Source organism: Martes martes, assembly GCF_963455335.1.
Source record: "Martes martes genome assembly, chromosome: 8".
In the NCBI taxonomy this organism is placed as follows: Eukaryota; Metazoa; Chordata; class Mammalia; order Carnivora; family Mustelidae; genus Martes; species Martes martes.
Window position 1 is genome coordinate 25,481,043 of NC_137895.1, and position 15,172 is coordinate 25,496,214.

Genomic DNA, 15,172 nt, shown 5'->3' on the forward strand with positions numbered 1-15,172 from the left:
GTTTCTTGAGAAAGGCTTGTATCGCTATACATTTTCCTCTCAGGACCACCTTTGATGCATCCCAAAGATTTTGAACATTTTCATTTGTTTCCATGATTTTTAAAAATTCTTCTTTAATTTCCTGGTTGACCCATTCATTCTCTAGTATGATGCTATTTAGCCTCATGTATTTGAGTTCTTTCCAACTTTCCTCTTGTGGTTGAGTTCTAGTTTCAAGACATTGTGGCCTGAAAATATGCAGGGAATGATCCCAATCTTTTGGTACTGGGTGAGACCTGATTTGTGACCCAGGATGTGATCTATTCTGGAGAATGTTCTATGTGCACTAGAGCAGAATGTGTATTCTGTTGCTTTGGGATGGAATTTTTAAATATACCTGTGATGTCCATCTGGTCCAGTGTGTCACTTAAAGCATTTATTTCCTTGTTGATCTTTTGCTTAGATGATCTATTTCAGTGAGGAGGGTGTTAAAGTCCCCTACTATTGTTGTATTATTATTGATGTGTTTCTTTGATTTTGTTATTAATTTGTTTTGTTTTATTTGTTATTAATTGGTTTATATAGTTGGCTGCTCCCATGTTAGGGGCATAGATATTTAAAATTGTTAGATCTTCTTGTTGGACAGACCCTTTAAGTATGATATAGTGTCCTTAAGTATGATAGAGTGTCCTCATCTCTTATTATAGTCTTTGGCTTAAAATCTAATTTACCTGATATAAGGATTGCCAGCCCAGCTTTCTTTTGATATCCTTTAGCATGGTAAATAGTTTTCCACCCCCTCACTTTAAATCTGGAGGTGTCTTTGGGTCTAAAATGAGTTTCTTGCAGACAGCATATTGATGGTCTTGTTTTTTTATCCATTCTGATACCCTGTGTCTTTTGACTGGAGCATTTAGCCCATATACATTCAGGGTATCTATTGAAAGATATGAACTTAGTGCCATTGTATTGCCCCTACAGGTGACTGTTACTGTATATTGTCTCTGTTACTTTCTGGTCTATTACTTTTAGGCTCTTTCTTTGCTTAGAAGATCCCTTTAAACATTTCCTGTAGGGCTAGTTTGGTGTTTGCAGATTCTTTTAGTTTTTGTCTGTCCTGGAAGATTTTTTTTTTTTTAAAGATTTTATTTATTTATTTGTCGGAGAGAGTGAGCATAGGCAGACAGAGAGGCAGGCAGAGGCAGAGGGAGAAGCAGGCTCCCTGCTGAGCAAGGAGCCCGATATGGGACTCAGTCCCAGGACCCTGGGATCATGACCTGAGCCAAAGGCAGCTGCTTAACCAACTGAGCCACCCAGGCGTCCCTGTCCTGGAAGATTTTTATCTCTCCTTCTATTTTCAGTGACAACCTAGCTGGATATAGTATTCTTGGCTATATATTTTTCTCATTTAGTGGTCTGAATATAGCATGCCAGTTCTTTCTGGCCTTCCAGGTCTCTGTGGATAGGTCTGCTGCCAGTCTAATATTTCTACCATTGTATGTTACAGACCTCTAGTCTAGAGCTGCTTTCAAGGTTTTCTCTTTGTCACTGAGACCTGTACATTTTACTATTAGATGATGGGGTGTGGACCTATTTTTGTTCATTTTGAGGGGGGTTCTCTGTGCCTGCTGGATTTTGATGCTTGTTCCCTTTGCCAAATTAGGGAAATTCTCTGCTATAATTTCCTCCAATATACCTTCTGCCCTCCTCTCTCTTTCTTCTTCTGGGATACCAATTACTCTAATATTGTTTCATCTTATGGTATCACTTATCTCTCAAATTCTCCCCTTGTGGTCCAAAAGTTGTTTGTCTCTCTTTTTCTCAGCTTCTTTATTCTCCATCATTTGGTCTTCTATATCACTAATTCTCTCTTCTGCCTCATTTATGCTAGCAATAAGAGCCTCCATTTTTTATTGCCCCCCCATTAATAGCTTTTTCGATTTCAGCTTGGTTAGATTTTAGTTATTTTATTTCTCCAGAAAAAGATTTTATTTTTTAAAAGATTTTATTCATTTATTTGTCAGAGAGAGAGAGGGAAAGAGAGGGTGCACACAAGCAGGGGAGAGCAGCAGGCAGAGGGAGAAGCAGGCTCCCCACTGAGCAGGGAACCCGATGTGGGACTTGATCCCAGGACTTGGGATCATGACACGAGCCAAAGGCAGACACTTAACTGAGCCACCCAGGTGCCCCTAAGATAACATTTTATGTCATATTACTTCAATAAAAGAAGAATGAAAGTGACAATATTAGAGCACCCCAAGCAGTGATTAGAACAAATAGGGGCCAAGCAGGCGATGAGCTGTGATCTGTCAGGGATGAGGCTCAGGTGGGAGATACAGATGGGGATCACTTGAGGATCTGTGCTGCCACTTGGTCAGAGTAACTGTGGTGCCGAATCTTATCACTCAAACCTGAGATGTACTGTCATTCTGAGTGTCTGTCTCGTCAAATACTCTGGTTTGTTGTTGAACTGTTGGGGCTTGCTTCCATAATAATGTGGAGTTGTTGTTGAATTAAAGGACACAGGGCTCAGAATTTGTCTCCTTACCAGTGGGGAAGGATGAACTGCAAACAGGAAAACCAGCTCTTTCGATCTGGATCATGAAGGAGTCAAATCACAGAGCATTCCTGGTTGAGGTCACCTCTGGGAATGCTCGCATCCCTCAATGTTCTGCCATGAGTACCTTGCAGACTCCCAACATTCTTTTCCACAGACTCAGCGACTATCTCTGTATGCTAGTGACACCCCCATCTCTAACCCTAGTCCCAGTTTCTCACCTGAGCCTTGGACCCATGTACTGATATGCCTCCTGGACCGCCCCACTTAGAGGTGTTTTAGGGAGTTCAGAGTTAACATATCCAAGATGAAATCCACCTAGATCATAAAGGGTAAGGTGGAGAAATCATGAGGACAGTTGCAAAAGATGAGACTAGGCCAGATCATGCTAGGTCTCCTGAGTTATGATGGGAAAGATAAGAAATGGAGGAAGGGGAGGGAGAGAAAAGGGGAGAGGAGGCAGGGAGGAAGGAGAAGAAGAGGAGAGAAAGGAGGATAAGAGGGTGAGAAGGACGGGAAGGAGGAGAAAAAAGTAGAGGGGAAGGAGGAGGGATACAGAGTAGGAGAAGCATGAACTTGATCCTAAGAGGAATGAGGAACACTGAAGTATTGTAAATAGGGAGGACCATGAGTATATATCCATGCTTTAGAAAGATCACTATCAGTCGAATCTAGATAATGAATTGGAGGGAGACGAAACTCTGGGCTGGGAGAACTTTGAGGGAGCTTTTGCGAGAGAGGAAGGAGGCAGTGGATCCAGAGTGGGGACTCTGCTTGGGCCCGAATGTTGGAGCGGAATTGTGTGCCTCAGTGGCCATCAAAGTGATACCAGTGAGGTTGCCTATAGTCCTAGGAAAACTCTAGGGAAGAGAACCACTGTGTCCTGGTCACCTGCCTGCTGTCCACCTAAAGAGTCTCATTTCACACCAAACCTCCTTCATTCCTTCCTTATGCAAAATATTGAGTGCCTACTATGCGCCAAACACTATAAAGTAAGTGAAGGAAAAGAGTGATGACAAGACAGAGGAACAGGGGCAAGGGATGGCCCCAGCATGCTGCTTAAAAGGTTCTGGGTTTTGTTTTAATTAGGGAGACTGTTTCCTGTAAGAATTCACTCATTCAGTCCCTCCTTCCCTCCCTCCCTTCCTTCCTTCCCTACCTTTCCTCTTCCTTCCCTCCTCTCTCCACTCCCCTGCCCCCCAACAAATCACCAGAGTACAAAGTTGTTATAAACCCTCATAAGATCTTAAAGGATCCCAGTGTGTCCCTATATATGGCAAGTGTATTTTTGTTGAGATGTATTTTTGCATTTGATGAAGTCCTGATTAAGTGTTTTAAAAAGACCTCTTGGATGAACCATGAAGACACGCTAAGTGAAAGAAGCCAAACACAAGTGACCACATCTTGTATGTTTCATGTGTGTGAAATGTCCAGAATAGGCAGATCCTTGAGAGAGAAAGTAGATTAGCTATTTCCAGAGGTAGATGGAGAGGAAATGAGCAGTGACTTCTTGTGGGCCTGGGCTTTCTTTGAGGGGGCTGAGTATGTTCTGGAATTAGATGGTGGTGAGGGTTGTACCACCTTGTAAATATACTAAAAACCACTGAATTGTACAATTTAAAATGGAGATATAATGTTCATACAGCTTTTTTTTTTAAAGGACCTCTTCTCCATGCCACCCTCGAAAAAAATACCAAGAAGGATAGAATGTAGTGAGAGATCAAGGTTAAGGGTCATAAAAATTATTCCTGCTGTAGAAATGACTTGGGTTTCATGTAGAGCTATACTAAAAGCACACAAACTGGAAAAGTCTTGGATTCAGCCAGCTCACATTCCTGCGTAAATTATTCTGCACCAACTCTCCAAGGCTTCCTTCCTTCCTGAATGTCTGAATGTACCTTCTAATCATAAATACACTGAATAACAGAAGGTAGTGATCAGTGAAAGAAACTGATGGTTTTCTGGTTTTATCCCCTGCTGTATTTTATGGGCATGAAGGCATATATTTTGTTTCTTAATTAAGGATCTTTGGTCGCAAGCAACAGAAACGAATTCTGGCTAATATAAAGTATAAGGGGGGTGGTTTTGGAAGGATTTAGGGTAAGCCACAGAATCAAAGACAGACTTTATTAGGTCCTTTCCTAAGACCACAGCCGGTCGCCCTAGCCAGGGCAGCCCAACAGTCCTCAGCGGCAGGCAGCTCTCAGTGGCATCCACCTCAGTCTGTCCTCCCCACACAGTCCAGGAGAGATCAGGTCTGATTGGCCTAACTTCAATCACATGCCCAATCATATGCAAAATACGCTCCGAGATCATGTGTGTAGCCATGAACTTTAGTTTTGGGAATGTCTTCATGTGTGCATATCCAGATTCCAAAGTGTGATATGAACAGAGAAGCATAGCTATTGTGAGTTCAATGATTTTGAACATTGCTTCCTGTGTATCATGTTTCCAGTTGGGAAAGCCCTGTGACCCTTCCATCAGGGCTCTTACTGGGTAAAGTATTGAGAATGAAATTGCTCTTTATGCTTCTAAGTAAATTACATGGTCACCACATTTCCCTGCCCGGTAACATAGAGACTGGTAAGGAGAATTGAGGAGATGAGGCTTAGCACAGGGAGAGGTGATGCAAACAGCTTCAATCTTAATATTTACCCCAGGAGGAGCCATAGAAGGTGGGCCGCGGAGATGTAACTACTTACGGCTCTTATGGGCTCCTATTTCTCCTCTAAGGAAAACAAACAAACAAACTGTGTAAGGTTTAAGAAAAGAATTAACCTGAAGAAAACCAACTAATTATGCAGTTATAAATAACTGAAATTTTCATTCTGTTTTCTTTACAAATCTAGCACCTCCTTAAGACATGGCTTTGAAACCTTTGAACTTAACTTTAAGTGTGTGAAAACAAAGAAAAATATCTAGAAACAGCTGGTTTAGGTGTGTCTGGTTTGACTCTGAGGAATTAGAATGCAGGTTCTTTTGGCTAGGAGGCTTATCCTATCACACTGCATGCTTGGGACGCCTGGCTGGCCCAGTTGGTGAAACTGGGGACTTTTTTTTTTTTTTTTTTTTTTAGATTGATTGATTTATTTGAGAGAGAGAGAGAGTGGGATACAGGGGGAGCGAGAGTCTTAAGCAGACCCCCTGCTGAACATGGAGCTCATGGGGCTCCATCTCACAAACCTGAGATCATGAACTGAGCCCAAACCAGGAGTCAGACACTTAATGGACTATACCACCCAGGTGCCCCTAGAGTGGGCAACTCTTGATCTCCGGTTTGTGAGTTCAAGCCCCACGTTGGAGGTAGAGTTTACTTTTTTTTTTTTTTTTTTAGATTTTATTTATTTATTTATTTGACAGACAGAGATCACAAGTAGTCAGAGCGGCAGGCAGAGAGAGAGAGAGAGAGGGGGGGGGGGAGGGAGCAGGCTCCCTGCAGAGCAGAGAGCCCGATGCGGGGCTCGATCCCAGGACCCTGGGATCATGACCCGAGCCGAAGGCAGAGGCTTTAACCCACTGAGCCACCCAGGTGCCCCACTTTTTTTTTTTTTTTAAAGATTTTATTTAATTTGTCAGAGAGTGTGCACAAGCAGGGGAAGCAGCAGCCAGAGAGAGAGGCAGGCTCCCCCCTGAGTCCCCCATTGTGGGACTCGATCCCAGGGATCATGACCTGAGCTGAAGGCAGACACTTAACCGACTGAGCCACCCAGGCGCCCCTACAGTTTACTATTTTATAAAAGTTGCATGCAGAAATTCTCCTATGAGTATATGGCAAGTCAGAAGGGCATGTGGTTATCAAAATTAGTTTAAGAATTATTGATCACACTTCCTGGTAAGATACATGGATGTTGTAGGGGAAAAAGGGAAAAGTCACAATGGTAAAGAGGATGACTAACCACAGAAGGGAAGTGAAACTACTTAGTGTGGATTAATTTATAACTTTTCTCACCAAATCCTATCAGCCAAATTGGTTGTAGGGACAACCGATCACCCTATTGTCTGATTTTAGGGGCATATTTGATCAGGAGCTTATATATTTTCTATCTACAACCCTAAGAAGCAGTTTTTCTTATAAAAGACCATGGGAGTAAAACCAGTATCTACCAAAGAAATGTGAAGCTCTGGTTCAGTCTGATATCACAACAGTTATTTCAAAATCAGGAAAACCGTATCCTTTCTGGAAAGACTATAATAATTCCATGTTTTAAAACCTAACCCAGTTTAGTAGCCATTAAAAAAAAAAAAAAGAGCAGTGATCAAATTTTTGATGAAGTGAGACCATAAGCTTGTGGGGTCAGAAACGTGAGTTTGAGTCCTAGGTCTGTGACTTCTTCCTGTGGTTTACCTCAGTTTCCTTGTCCGTAAATTGGGGAGAAAATCACCGATGGATGTTGTGAGGATGGGATGAGTTAGCATACCGTACCACAGCATACCAACAGGGCCTGGACTTAATGGCTAGATTTAAGTATGTGCAATCTGCACCTGTCACTCACAGGGTTGATGCGAGGCTAATTGTTCAAGAGGGAGATGTTATGTTCAAATGATAATGTATGTTTAAATGAGAAAATTATTTAAAAACTATTGGAAAATGAAAAATATGACATTATTTTGAGGAAAGGAAGTTACACTCAGACATGGGTATGGAGCTGTCTTTGAAGCTTTTGATTAGTGGTAGTGGTGGTGGGGTGTGTGTGTGTGTGTGTAGAAGTAAGGGGTTTAATATGTTCCTTAGCTATGTTGAGTCCCTGCTCTAGTTATTTAGTACTCCCTAAGTCATAACCTCTCCTTCCCTCTTTACTTTTTCTAAGGGCAACAGTCCTCTTATCTGCGGAGCTCTTTAAGAAATACAGACCTTGGGGTGCCTGGGTGGCTCACTGGGTTAAGCCTCTGCCTTCGGCTCAGATCATGATCTCACGGTCCTGGGATTGGGCCCCGAATGGGCTCTCTGCTTGGTGGGGCGCCTGCTTCCTCCTCTCTCTCTGCCTGCCTCTCTGCCTACTTGTGATCTCTGTCTGTCAAATGAATAAATAAATAAATAATTTTTAAAAAGGAAGGAAGGAAGGAAGGAAGAGAGAAAGAAAGAAAGAAAAGAAAGAAAGAAAGAAATACAGACCTCACAGGCACCTGGGTGGCTCAGTGGGTTAAGTCTCTGCCTTCGGCTCAGGTCTTGATCTCATGGTCCTGGGATTGAGGCCCACATCTGGCTCCCTGCTCAGGGGGAGTCTGCTTCTCCCTCTGCCTGCTGCTGTGCCTACTTGTGCTCTTTCTCTCTCTGTCAAATAAATACATAAAATCTTAAAAAAAAAAAAAAAGAAAGAAAGAAATATAGGCCTCACCCCTTGGGGAGTCTCATTTAGTAGATCTGGGTGGAGCCCAAGCATCTATTTTCTTAATAGACCCTAGAGTGATTTTTATATGTGACCAGGGTTAAGAGCAGGCATTTCACTTGGCCTCTAGGAAGAGAGGAGAGTAGCTCATCTCATGGTTCAGTAGCTCATCTTCATGTCTGCTCATGTCTCCGTTGACCCTTGCTCTAGAACCTCTCCCCCAGTCCTGTGGCTTTAGAAACCCTCCATCTCTTGATGACTCCCACATTAGCATCCCCACATACAGCGTCTCCCCGGAACTCCATGTCCCTCCTGATTCCAACGCTCTATTTCAGTATCTTGCTGGAACATTTCACAGGCATCTTGACTTAACTTTCCCAAATCAAGCTCTTTTCCTCTTTCTCCAAAACCTGCCCCTCCCCATTTCTTCCTCATTTCAGGAAATGACCCTTGCCCAGTTTACTCAGACCAAAAATATTGAGATAAATCTGGACTCCTCTTTTTTCATACCCCACCTATAATCTGTGTGCCAATCTTGAAGCCTCTACCTTCCTAATATATCCAGTCTGACAATTCACGCCACTTCCAGGCAGTATCGTCTTTCCTAAGAGCCCCTGATCTGTCTCTGTGTCTGCCCTTGCCACCGCCACTGTCTGTCCTCTGTAGCGCCAGCAGTAATCGATACAAAGCCTGGCTCAGATCACAGCCCTTCTCTGCTCAGAGCCCTCGGCTAGGCACTCCTCACCCCTGAAGTAAAATCCCAGATCTCTTCTAGGGGCCACAAGACTTCATGTACTCAGGCCCTTCCTCTCTTCCACTCCCCCACCTGCTCCGCTGCCCTGGCCTCCTTGCTGTTTCCTCCTCGGAGCCTTTACACGTGGTGCTCTCTCTGCTGACTGTCTTCCAGTGAGATGCACGCTCGCTCTAGTCTCTCACATCCTCGGGTCTGAGGCAGCAGGTATGCCCTCAGTGGCCTCTCCTCTCTGTTCTGTTTAAAGGAGCCCCTTTCACTCTCCATCCCTTACTCTATTTGGTTCATAGCACTCATCAGTACTTGACGTCTTATCCGTCCACTGGTTTATGATCTGATCCCCCCAGTGAGGGAAGAGGTTTTGTCTGTTTTGTTCATTCCTGCATCTTGGTGCCTAGAAAAGTGCCCAGAAAAATAGATATTTTAAAGGTTTTATGTGTTTATTTGTAAAGATTTTATCTATTTATTTTAGAGAGAGTGAGTGGGGTGGCAGGGGGTGGGGAGGAGCAGAGGGAGAGGGACAAAGAGATTCTGCCCTGAATGCAGAGTTTGATGTGGGGGCTCGATGGCAGGACCCTGAGATCACAACCTGAGCTGAAGTCAGGAGTTGGACAATCAACTGATTGAGCCTTCCAGGTGCCCCAAGGTTTTATTTTAAGTAATCCCTATATGCAACATGGGGCTCAAATTTACAACCCTGAGATCAAGATTCGCATGCTCTACCAACCAAACCAGCCAGGGGCCCCAAGTAGATTTTCAATGAATACTCTTTGAGCAAATGGACACTCACTGTTCCTGCTGTCAGGAATGCCAAACCCATTTTTACTTTGCTTTACCCCTTTCATTTATCAACCAGGTCTTTGCCCCACCTTTTGGCAAGGCCCCAGGCATTACTACAAGGCAGGAATTCCCCAGCAAAAAGACAGGTACTGGAGACCCAAAGGAAAGGAGTATCTGCTGTGAATCCTACCTTTTCACAAACTAATTCCCTAAATCCTGGCAATAATCCTATGAGGTGATGATGCTGTTTCTGTTCAATAGATAAGAAAACTGAGACCTCAAGGCATTTACACAGCTAAGAGGTGGAGCTGAGATTTGAACCCAGATATCCTGACTCAGGGTCCAAAATGGGGGAACAGAAGAGTCTGTTGGTAGAATCAGGATATAGTACAGGGGCAGGTAGAGTGGGAAATGGCCTCCTCTTTGTTTTTCTGTAAATGAGACTTTTAGGATTCTTGAGAGAGAATGTTTTGGAGGTCTCCTTATTCTACTAACATGTATCCCTTTTCTGGTCTCTACTTAAATGAAAGGGTTGCCGTCTGGAAGCATCGTGGGAGGGTTCATTAACAGTAAGTGGTGAGTGTTTAGAGGGTAGTTAGGATTTCTGCTTTCGTTTAGTCATTAAGTCAATATTGGGTCACCACAAGGCTAACACGTTTAGTTTGAGAGAGCCAAGTCAGGGACTGTTTGCTTGGTTTGAGTTGTTTGGACAAGTCTTTCCATTCCATTCTGTTCAATTGCCGGAACAATGGTATAACCGGTGTGGTTTAAATGTTTAAGCTCTCACTGCAGCTGAACAGGCTAAGTGGGACTGACTGGATCCCACTAGATAATAAGAATATCTTTTCAGTTTATAAAGGGCTTTTGCAAAAAGATTCTCACACCAGTCTGATGAGTAATAATGGACACTAGGACAGTGGTCTGGCGGGGAAGTATCTAAAGAGATGAGATTGGTCATGAGTGTTCCAACTCCCTCTGACTTATGTTGATGACTTTAAAAAAACAACCCCAAACGCTGACATCTCCCACTCTGGATCTTTCTCTTGAACTTAGACTCATATATCCAACATATATCCAAACGCCTACCCAGCATTTCCACCTAATGGTTAGTAAGTGTTTTATACTTAACCTATCCCAAACCAGCTCCATTTCTACCCAGATCTCACTGGCTTCCCTCACCCCCTTCCTATATGATCGCATTGTACAAAAAAGTACTCTCCATCCTCCATATCCCTCTTCCTTGGCTTTGTTTTCTGTAGAGTGTTGACCACCTCCTAGCTCCCAGTATCTTGTCTGGCTCTTCCTCTAGTATTCAGTGAGGGCAGAAACCTTCTTGTTCATTGCTCTGTCCTAAGCATTGAGCACAGCGCCTGGCATGGAGCACACCCTCAAACTGATTGGCCATGATAGCCTTGGTTAGTTCAAGTATTAAGGGAGAGGGTGTACCTTATAGAGTTTTAATTAAGATAGACTATGTGATAGATAAAAGAATTCTTCAAAACCTGGTACCCAGGGGGAAAATAGTATCAGGGGTCCTTAGTTGATAAAATGCTGGGCACCTCTGTATTAGGTTATTCCAGGTTTTGAATTTCAACTGAACTTTGACTCATACTATTTCAGCAAGAAAAAATTTTGAATTTTGGTACTGGGTCTGGTCCTACTGTCGTCTGGACATATACAAACAAGGTTTTTTCTAGTCCAGTATTTTTCTGTATTTTGATCAGGTTGTTTCTATAAGAACTGAACACTGTAGCCTTTCTCCTTTTCTCTAGGCCCCGCCTCAGGGTTAGCCTAAGAGGTGACGGCTTGAACACAAACAGAATGATAAGCTTTCTTCTTATATGTGAATATAAGCCCAAAATAGCAATGAAATCCTACAGATCCTCAACTCCAAATTTTTTTCTTTCTTTCTTTCTTTTTTTTTAAGATTTTATTTATTTGAGAGAGAGAGAGAGAGGGAGTGAGAGAGCACGAGAGAGGGGAGGGTCAGAGGGAGCAGCAGACTCCCTGCCGAGCAGGGAGCCCAAAGAGGTACTCAATCCTGGGACTCCAGGATCATGACCTGAGCTGAAGGCAGTCACTTAACTAACTGAGCCACCCAGGTACCCAACCAATTTCTTAAATTACATTTTTTCCCTATTATACCAGTATTTCACATTTATTGTGGTGAAAAAAACCCGTTACCCTATGTCACTGTTTATGGGATTATCACTATTAAATTCTTCAGATCTTAGTGTATCATATATTTTGTATACTATAATCTTGTCATTAGCTATCATTACCAATGTATCACAGCTTCATCTTCTAAGTTCAGGTAAGATAAGATAAGTGGCTTCATGGCTGATAGCCAGGCAAGTGTGTTGAAGAATAGAGTATTTTAGATCAAGAAACAAGATATGAAACAAAAGATTGATACTTTTGTTGCTGAGGGGTGCCTGGGTGGCTCAGTCATTAAGCATCTGCCTTCTGCTCAGGTCATGATTCCAGGGTCCCTGGAAGGAGTCCGCCTTAGGACTGCAGTCTGCTTTTCCTCCCTCTCATCCACTCATGTTCTCTTTTCCTCAAATAAATAAAATCTGTAACAACAACAAAAAAGATTCTTTTGTTGCTGAAATGAAGATAAAGCAGAAAATTCTATTCCTATAGAGGAAACCTTGCAATAGGACATTCCTTTGTAATGAAAAGATTATGCCATCTAAGAGGAAAGGAGTAACATGCAATCATAGGGAACTGTTGTTCCTTTTAAATTCTTACACCCCCCCCCCTTGTAAGTACTAGTATTTGCTTTAAGATGTAAAATATGCTTAATTCTTAGCCAGAACCAGCTACAATTTTTTAAACTACCATCATCCACCCCTACCACTTTTTTTTTTTTTTTAAAGGTTTTATTTGAGAGAGCACACACACAATTGGAGACACGAGAGTTGATTCCAGGATCCAGAGATCATGGCCTGAGCTGAAGGCAGGCACTTAACTAAATGAGCCACCCAGGCGCCCCCCTCACTACCTCTTTTTATCCTCTTAATGTCAAGGTTGAATATTTCTTAGGCTGCTCACCTGTGTCATAAATATAAGCACTTTTTCACCCTGGAATAGAATGACAAACTTGGCTTTACATAGTTCAGTTGTTTTCTTCATTAAGAAATAGAGAATCTAAAAATTTTAGCCCTGGTAGAGAATTTTAGAGGTCCAGTCCAATTCATAATTAATGCTTTTTTTTAAAAAGGATTTTATTTATTTGACAGAGAGAAACACAGCTAGAGAGGGAACACAAGCAGGGGGAGTGGAAGAGGGAGAAGCAGACTCCCCACCGAGCAGGGAGCCATTCGGGGATTGATCCCAGGACCCCAGGATCATGACCTGAGCCAGGGGCAGACGCTTAATGACTGAGCTACCCAGGTGCCCTAGTGCCTTTTTTTTTTTTTTTTTTTAAACAGAGGAAACTGTATCTTGAAATGGTTTAATGATTTGCCTAAGTTTTAGAGTAGTTTTATCCATAATCCAAGTCTACTGACTTCCAAATTCAAGGACTCTGTACTCTGTTCTAGAGTTGAGCTGTAAAATGAAATGCATCTGTAGGTGGCTGATGATAAAGATGTCCTTTACAGCTGGGGAGGACACTGGTTCTGACATTCCATGTGTGTAACTTTGAGAAAACTACCGAGACTGTTTCCTTACCTTCAAACAGTATATTCAGGTTCTAGGAACATATTTGATGTCTAATATTATTTTGTATATAAATGCAAACATTTTCTCATTGGGACTCATTTAAGATCTTTCTGCAAATAAGTAGGACTAGGGTGCCTGGCTGGCTGTCAGTAGAGTGGTTCTTGACCCGGGGTCTTGAGTTCAAGCCCCATGTTGGGCATAGAGCTTACTTACAATTAAAAAAAAAAAAAAAGTTCAAAAAAAATAAGTAGTACTGATTTTTGTATGAACAGATTGTGAAAATGTTCTATTCACTTTTACAGATGTATGTTCGTGGAAGATTAGTATTTGCCAACTTTATTTTCAATGGTTATAGCACATCTGCTAAAGACCTTCAAAAGCAAATTGTGAAGACAAAGAGTGATTACCATACGGGATATTTCCTACCCAATGACTTCAGGATCCGGTAGAGTGATACACAATCTCTACTTTACCTCGTACTTTTCATTAGTAAATCCCAGAAAAGGGCCAAATGTCAAGAATTGCCTTTATGAATGTTTGTTCCTTGCTTCAAATCTTTTCTGGGAAGAGGTAATTTATCCATTTCTGTTCAAGTCCATTTGGAGGCATCACTGAGCTTGCCAATAAGACACCATGAGCAAAGCTTACCTTCAAGGGTTGAAAAAATTTATGGACAAGAAATTATCACTGAAATTGAATGGTGGTGGACAGGTCCTAGGAATACTGCAGGGATTCAGTCCCTTTATGAATCTGGTGATAGATGAATGTAAGGAGACGGCAAGCAGTAGGCAACAGAATGATATTAAACAATAAACAATGGGAAATGGAAATAAATAAAAAGGAAAATAAACAATGGGCATGTTCACTGGAAGATATCAACTGCTTCCACATGTTCCCTCTACACAGCACCTGTTTTTCTACTATATAAAAATCAGGTCATGGACATTTTCATATTGAACTTTTTTGTTAAATACATTTTTGTAGTAGTAAAACAAACAAGTAAAAGTTCAGTTCAAGGAAGGCCACTTTTTCTTTAACCAGCATATAAGGTTCAAACCAATCATTCATTCAATTATGTAGACCAAAATATGATCCACTAGATCATTTTAACGTTCTTCTTAATTCAGTATGTCTTTTCTGTCAGGGAGGTCATACAAGTCAACAAATACAACATGATTAGAATGTATCCAATCGCTGACAATCACCGAGAAGGGTGAAAATGGAGCTTTTAAAACTCATCTCCTGTTTTCACTCTCATAAATTATCATGTGAGCCACTTTAACGACCAAACTAACTTAAGACTAATGAACCCACAGCTTTCCTAGAAAATTGCCGTCGTTTGTCGGTATATTTACAAATTCTGGAAAATACTGTAATAGAGGAAAAATAGAGATAAAAGGAAGAAAAAGAATTTTTACCTTTGGGCTAATTCATGTCGGAAGCACCAGAATAAAAAAAAGCACACACACACACACAGAAGACACAAAGAAGTACAGATTTTATTAGAGACTTGTTAAGCTTAGAAGGAACAACAGTAATGTAGACATATACAAACCTGTTCATTCTTGTAAAAATCCTTTAAAGATTTCATATGATAAAATACATCAAGTGAGAAAGGCTATAATCTCAAGTCTTCAGGTAGGGTAGGAAAAGTACAGTTCTACATAAAATATAAGTAGTCAGAAAGTAAAAATTAAAATATCTCTGAAAGAATATTCTTAAATGATATTTTTTAAAAAATAGAGCTTAACACTCCAGTGTTAAATGAAGAAGGAAGACTGACTACAGAAACTTACTATGTAAACAAGCCTGAACCCTGTTAAGACAGTTCACACATTCCTGTTTTCAGTGTTCATACAGTGTTAAAAGAGAATGCACACGCCCTCCCCCCCAATACTGAGAACACTTACTGTACATAAACATAAGATGGATTCATACATTTCAGGCTGAATGCAAAATGTCATAAATTTTGGAAGACACCAATATAAGGCTCACCTATTTAATTCTAATATAGTTCATTAGAAAAAAACAAATCCAAAGAAATGAAGCATAAATTAAGAGTGAATTTACAGGACAGTAAATGCATTTAAATCATGTGACATTAAAGGC

The 15,172-nt window shown here is 41.5% G+C and overlaps 1 protein-coding gene across 1 annotated transcript in view; it reads left to right on the forward strand.

Moving 5' to 3' along the window:
• Window positions 1–14,445, forward strand: part of LOC308347027 (uncharacterized protein C3orf20 homolog) — a gene marked incomplete at its 5' end in the record, with an annotated part of 80,193 nt that extends 65,748 nt beyond the window's left edge. The window contains one exon of the mRNA XM_080810203.1: window positions 13,366–14,445. Within this exon, the coding sequence (XP_080666329.1) occupies window positions 13,366–13,512 (147 nt within the window). The 3' untranslated portion in view covers window positions 13,513–14,445. The remainder of the gene's footprint in view (window positions 1–13,365) is intronic.
• Between the last annotated feature and the right edge of the window lie 727 nt (window positions 14,446–15,172).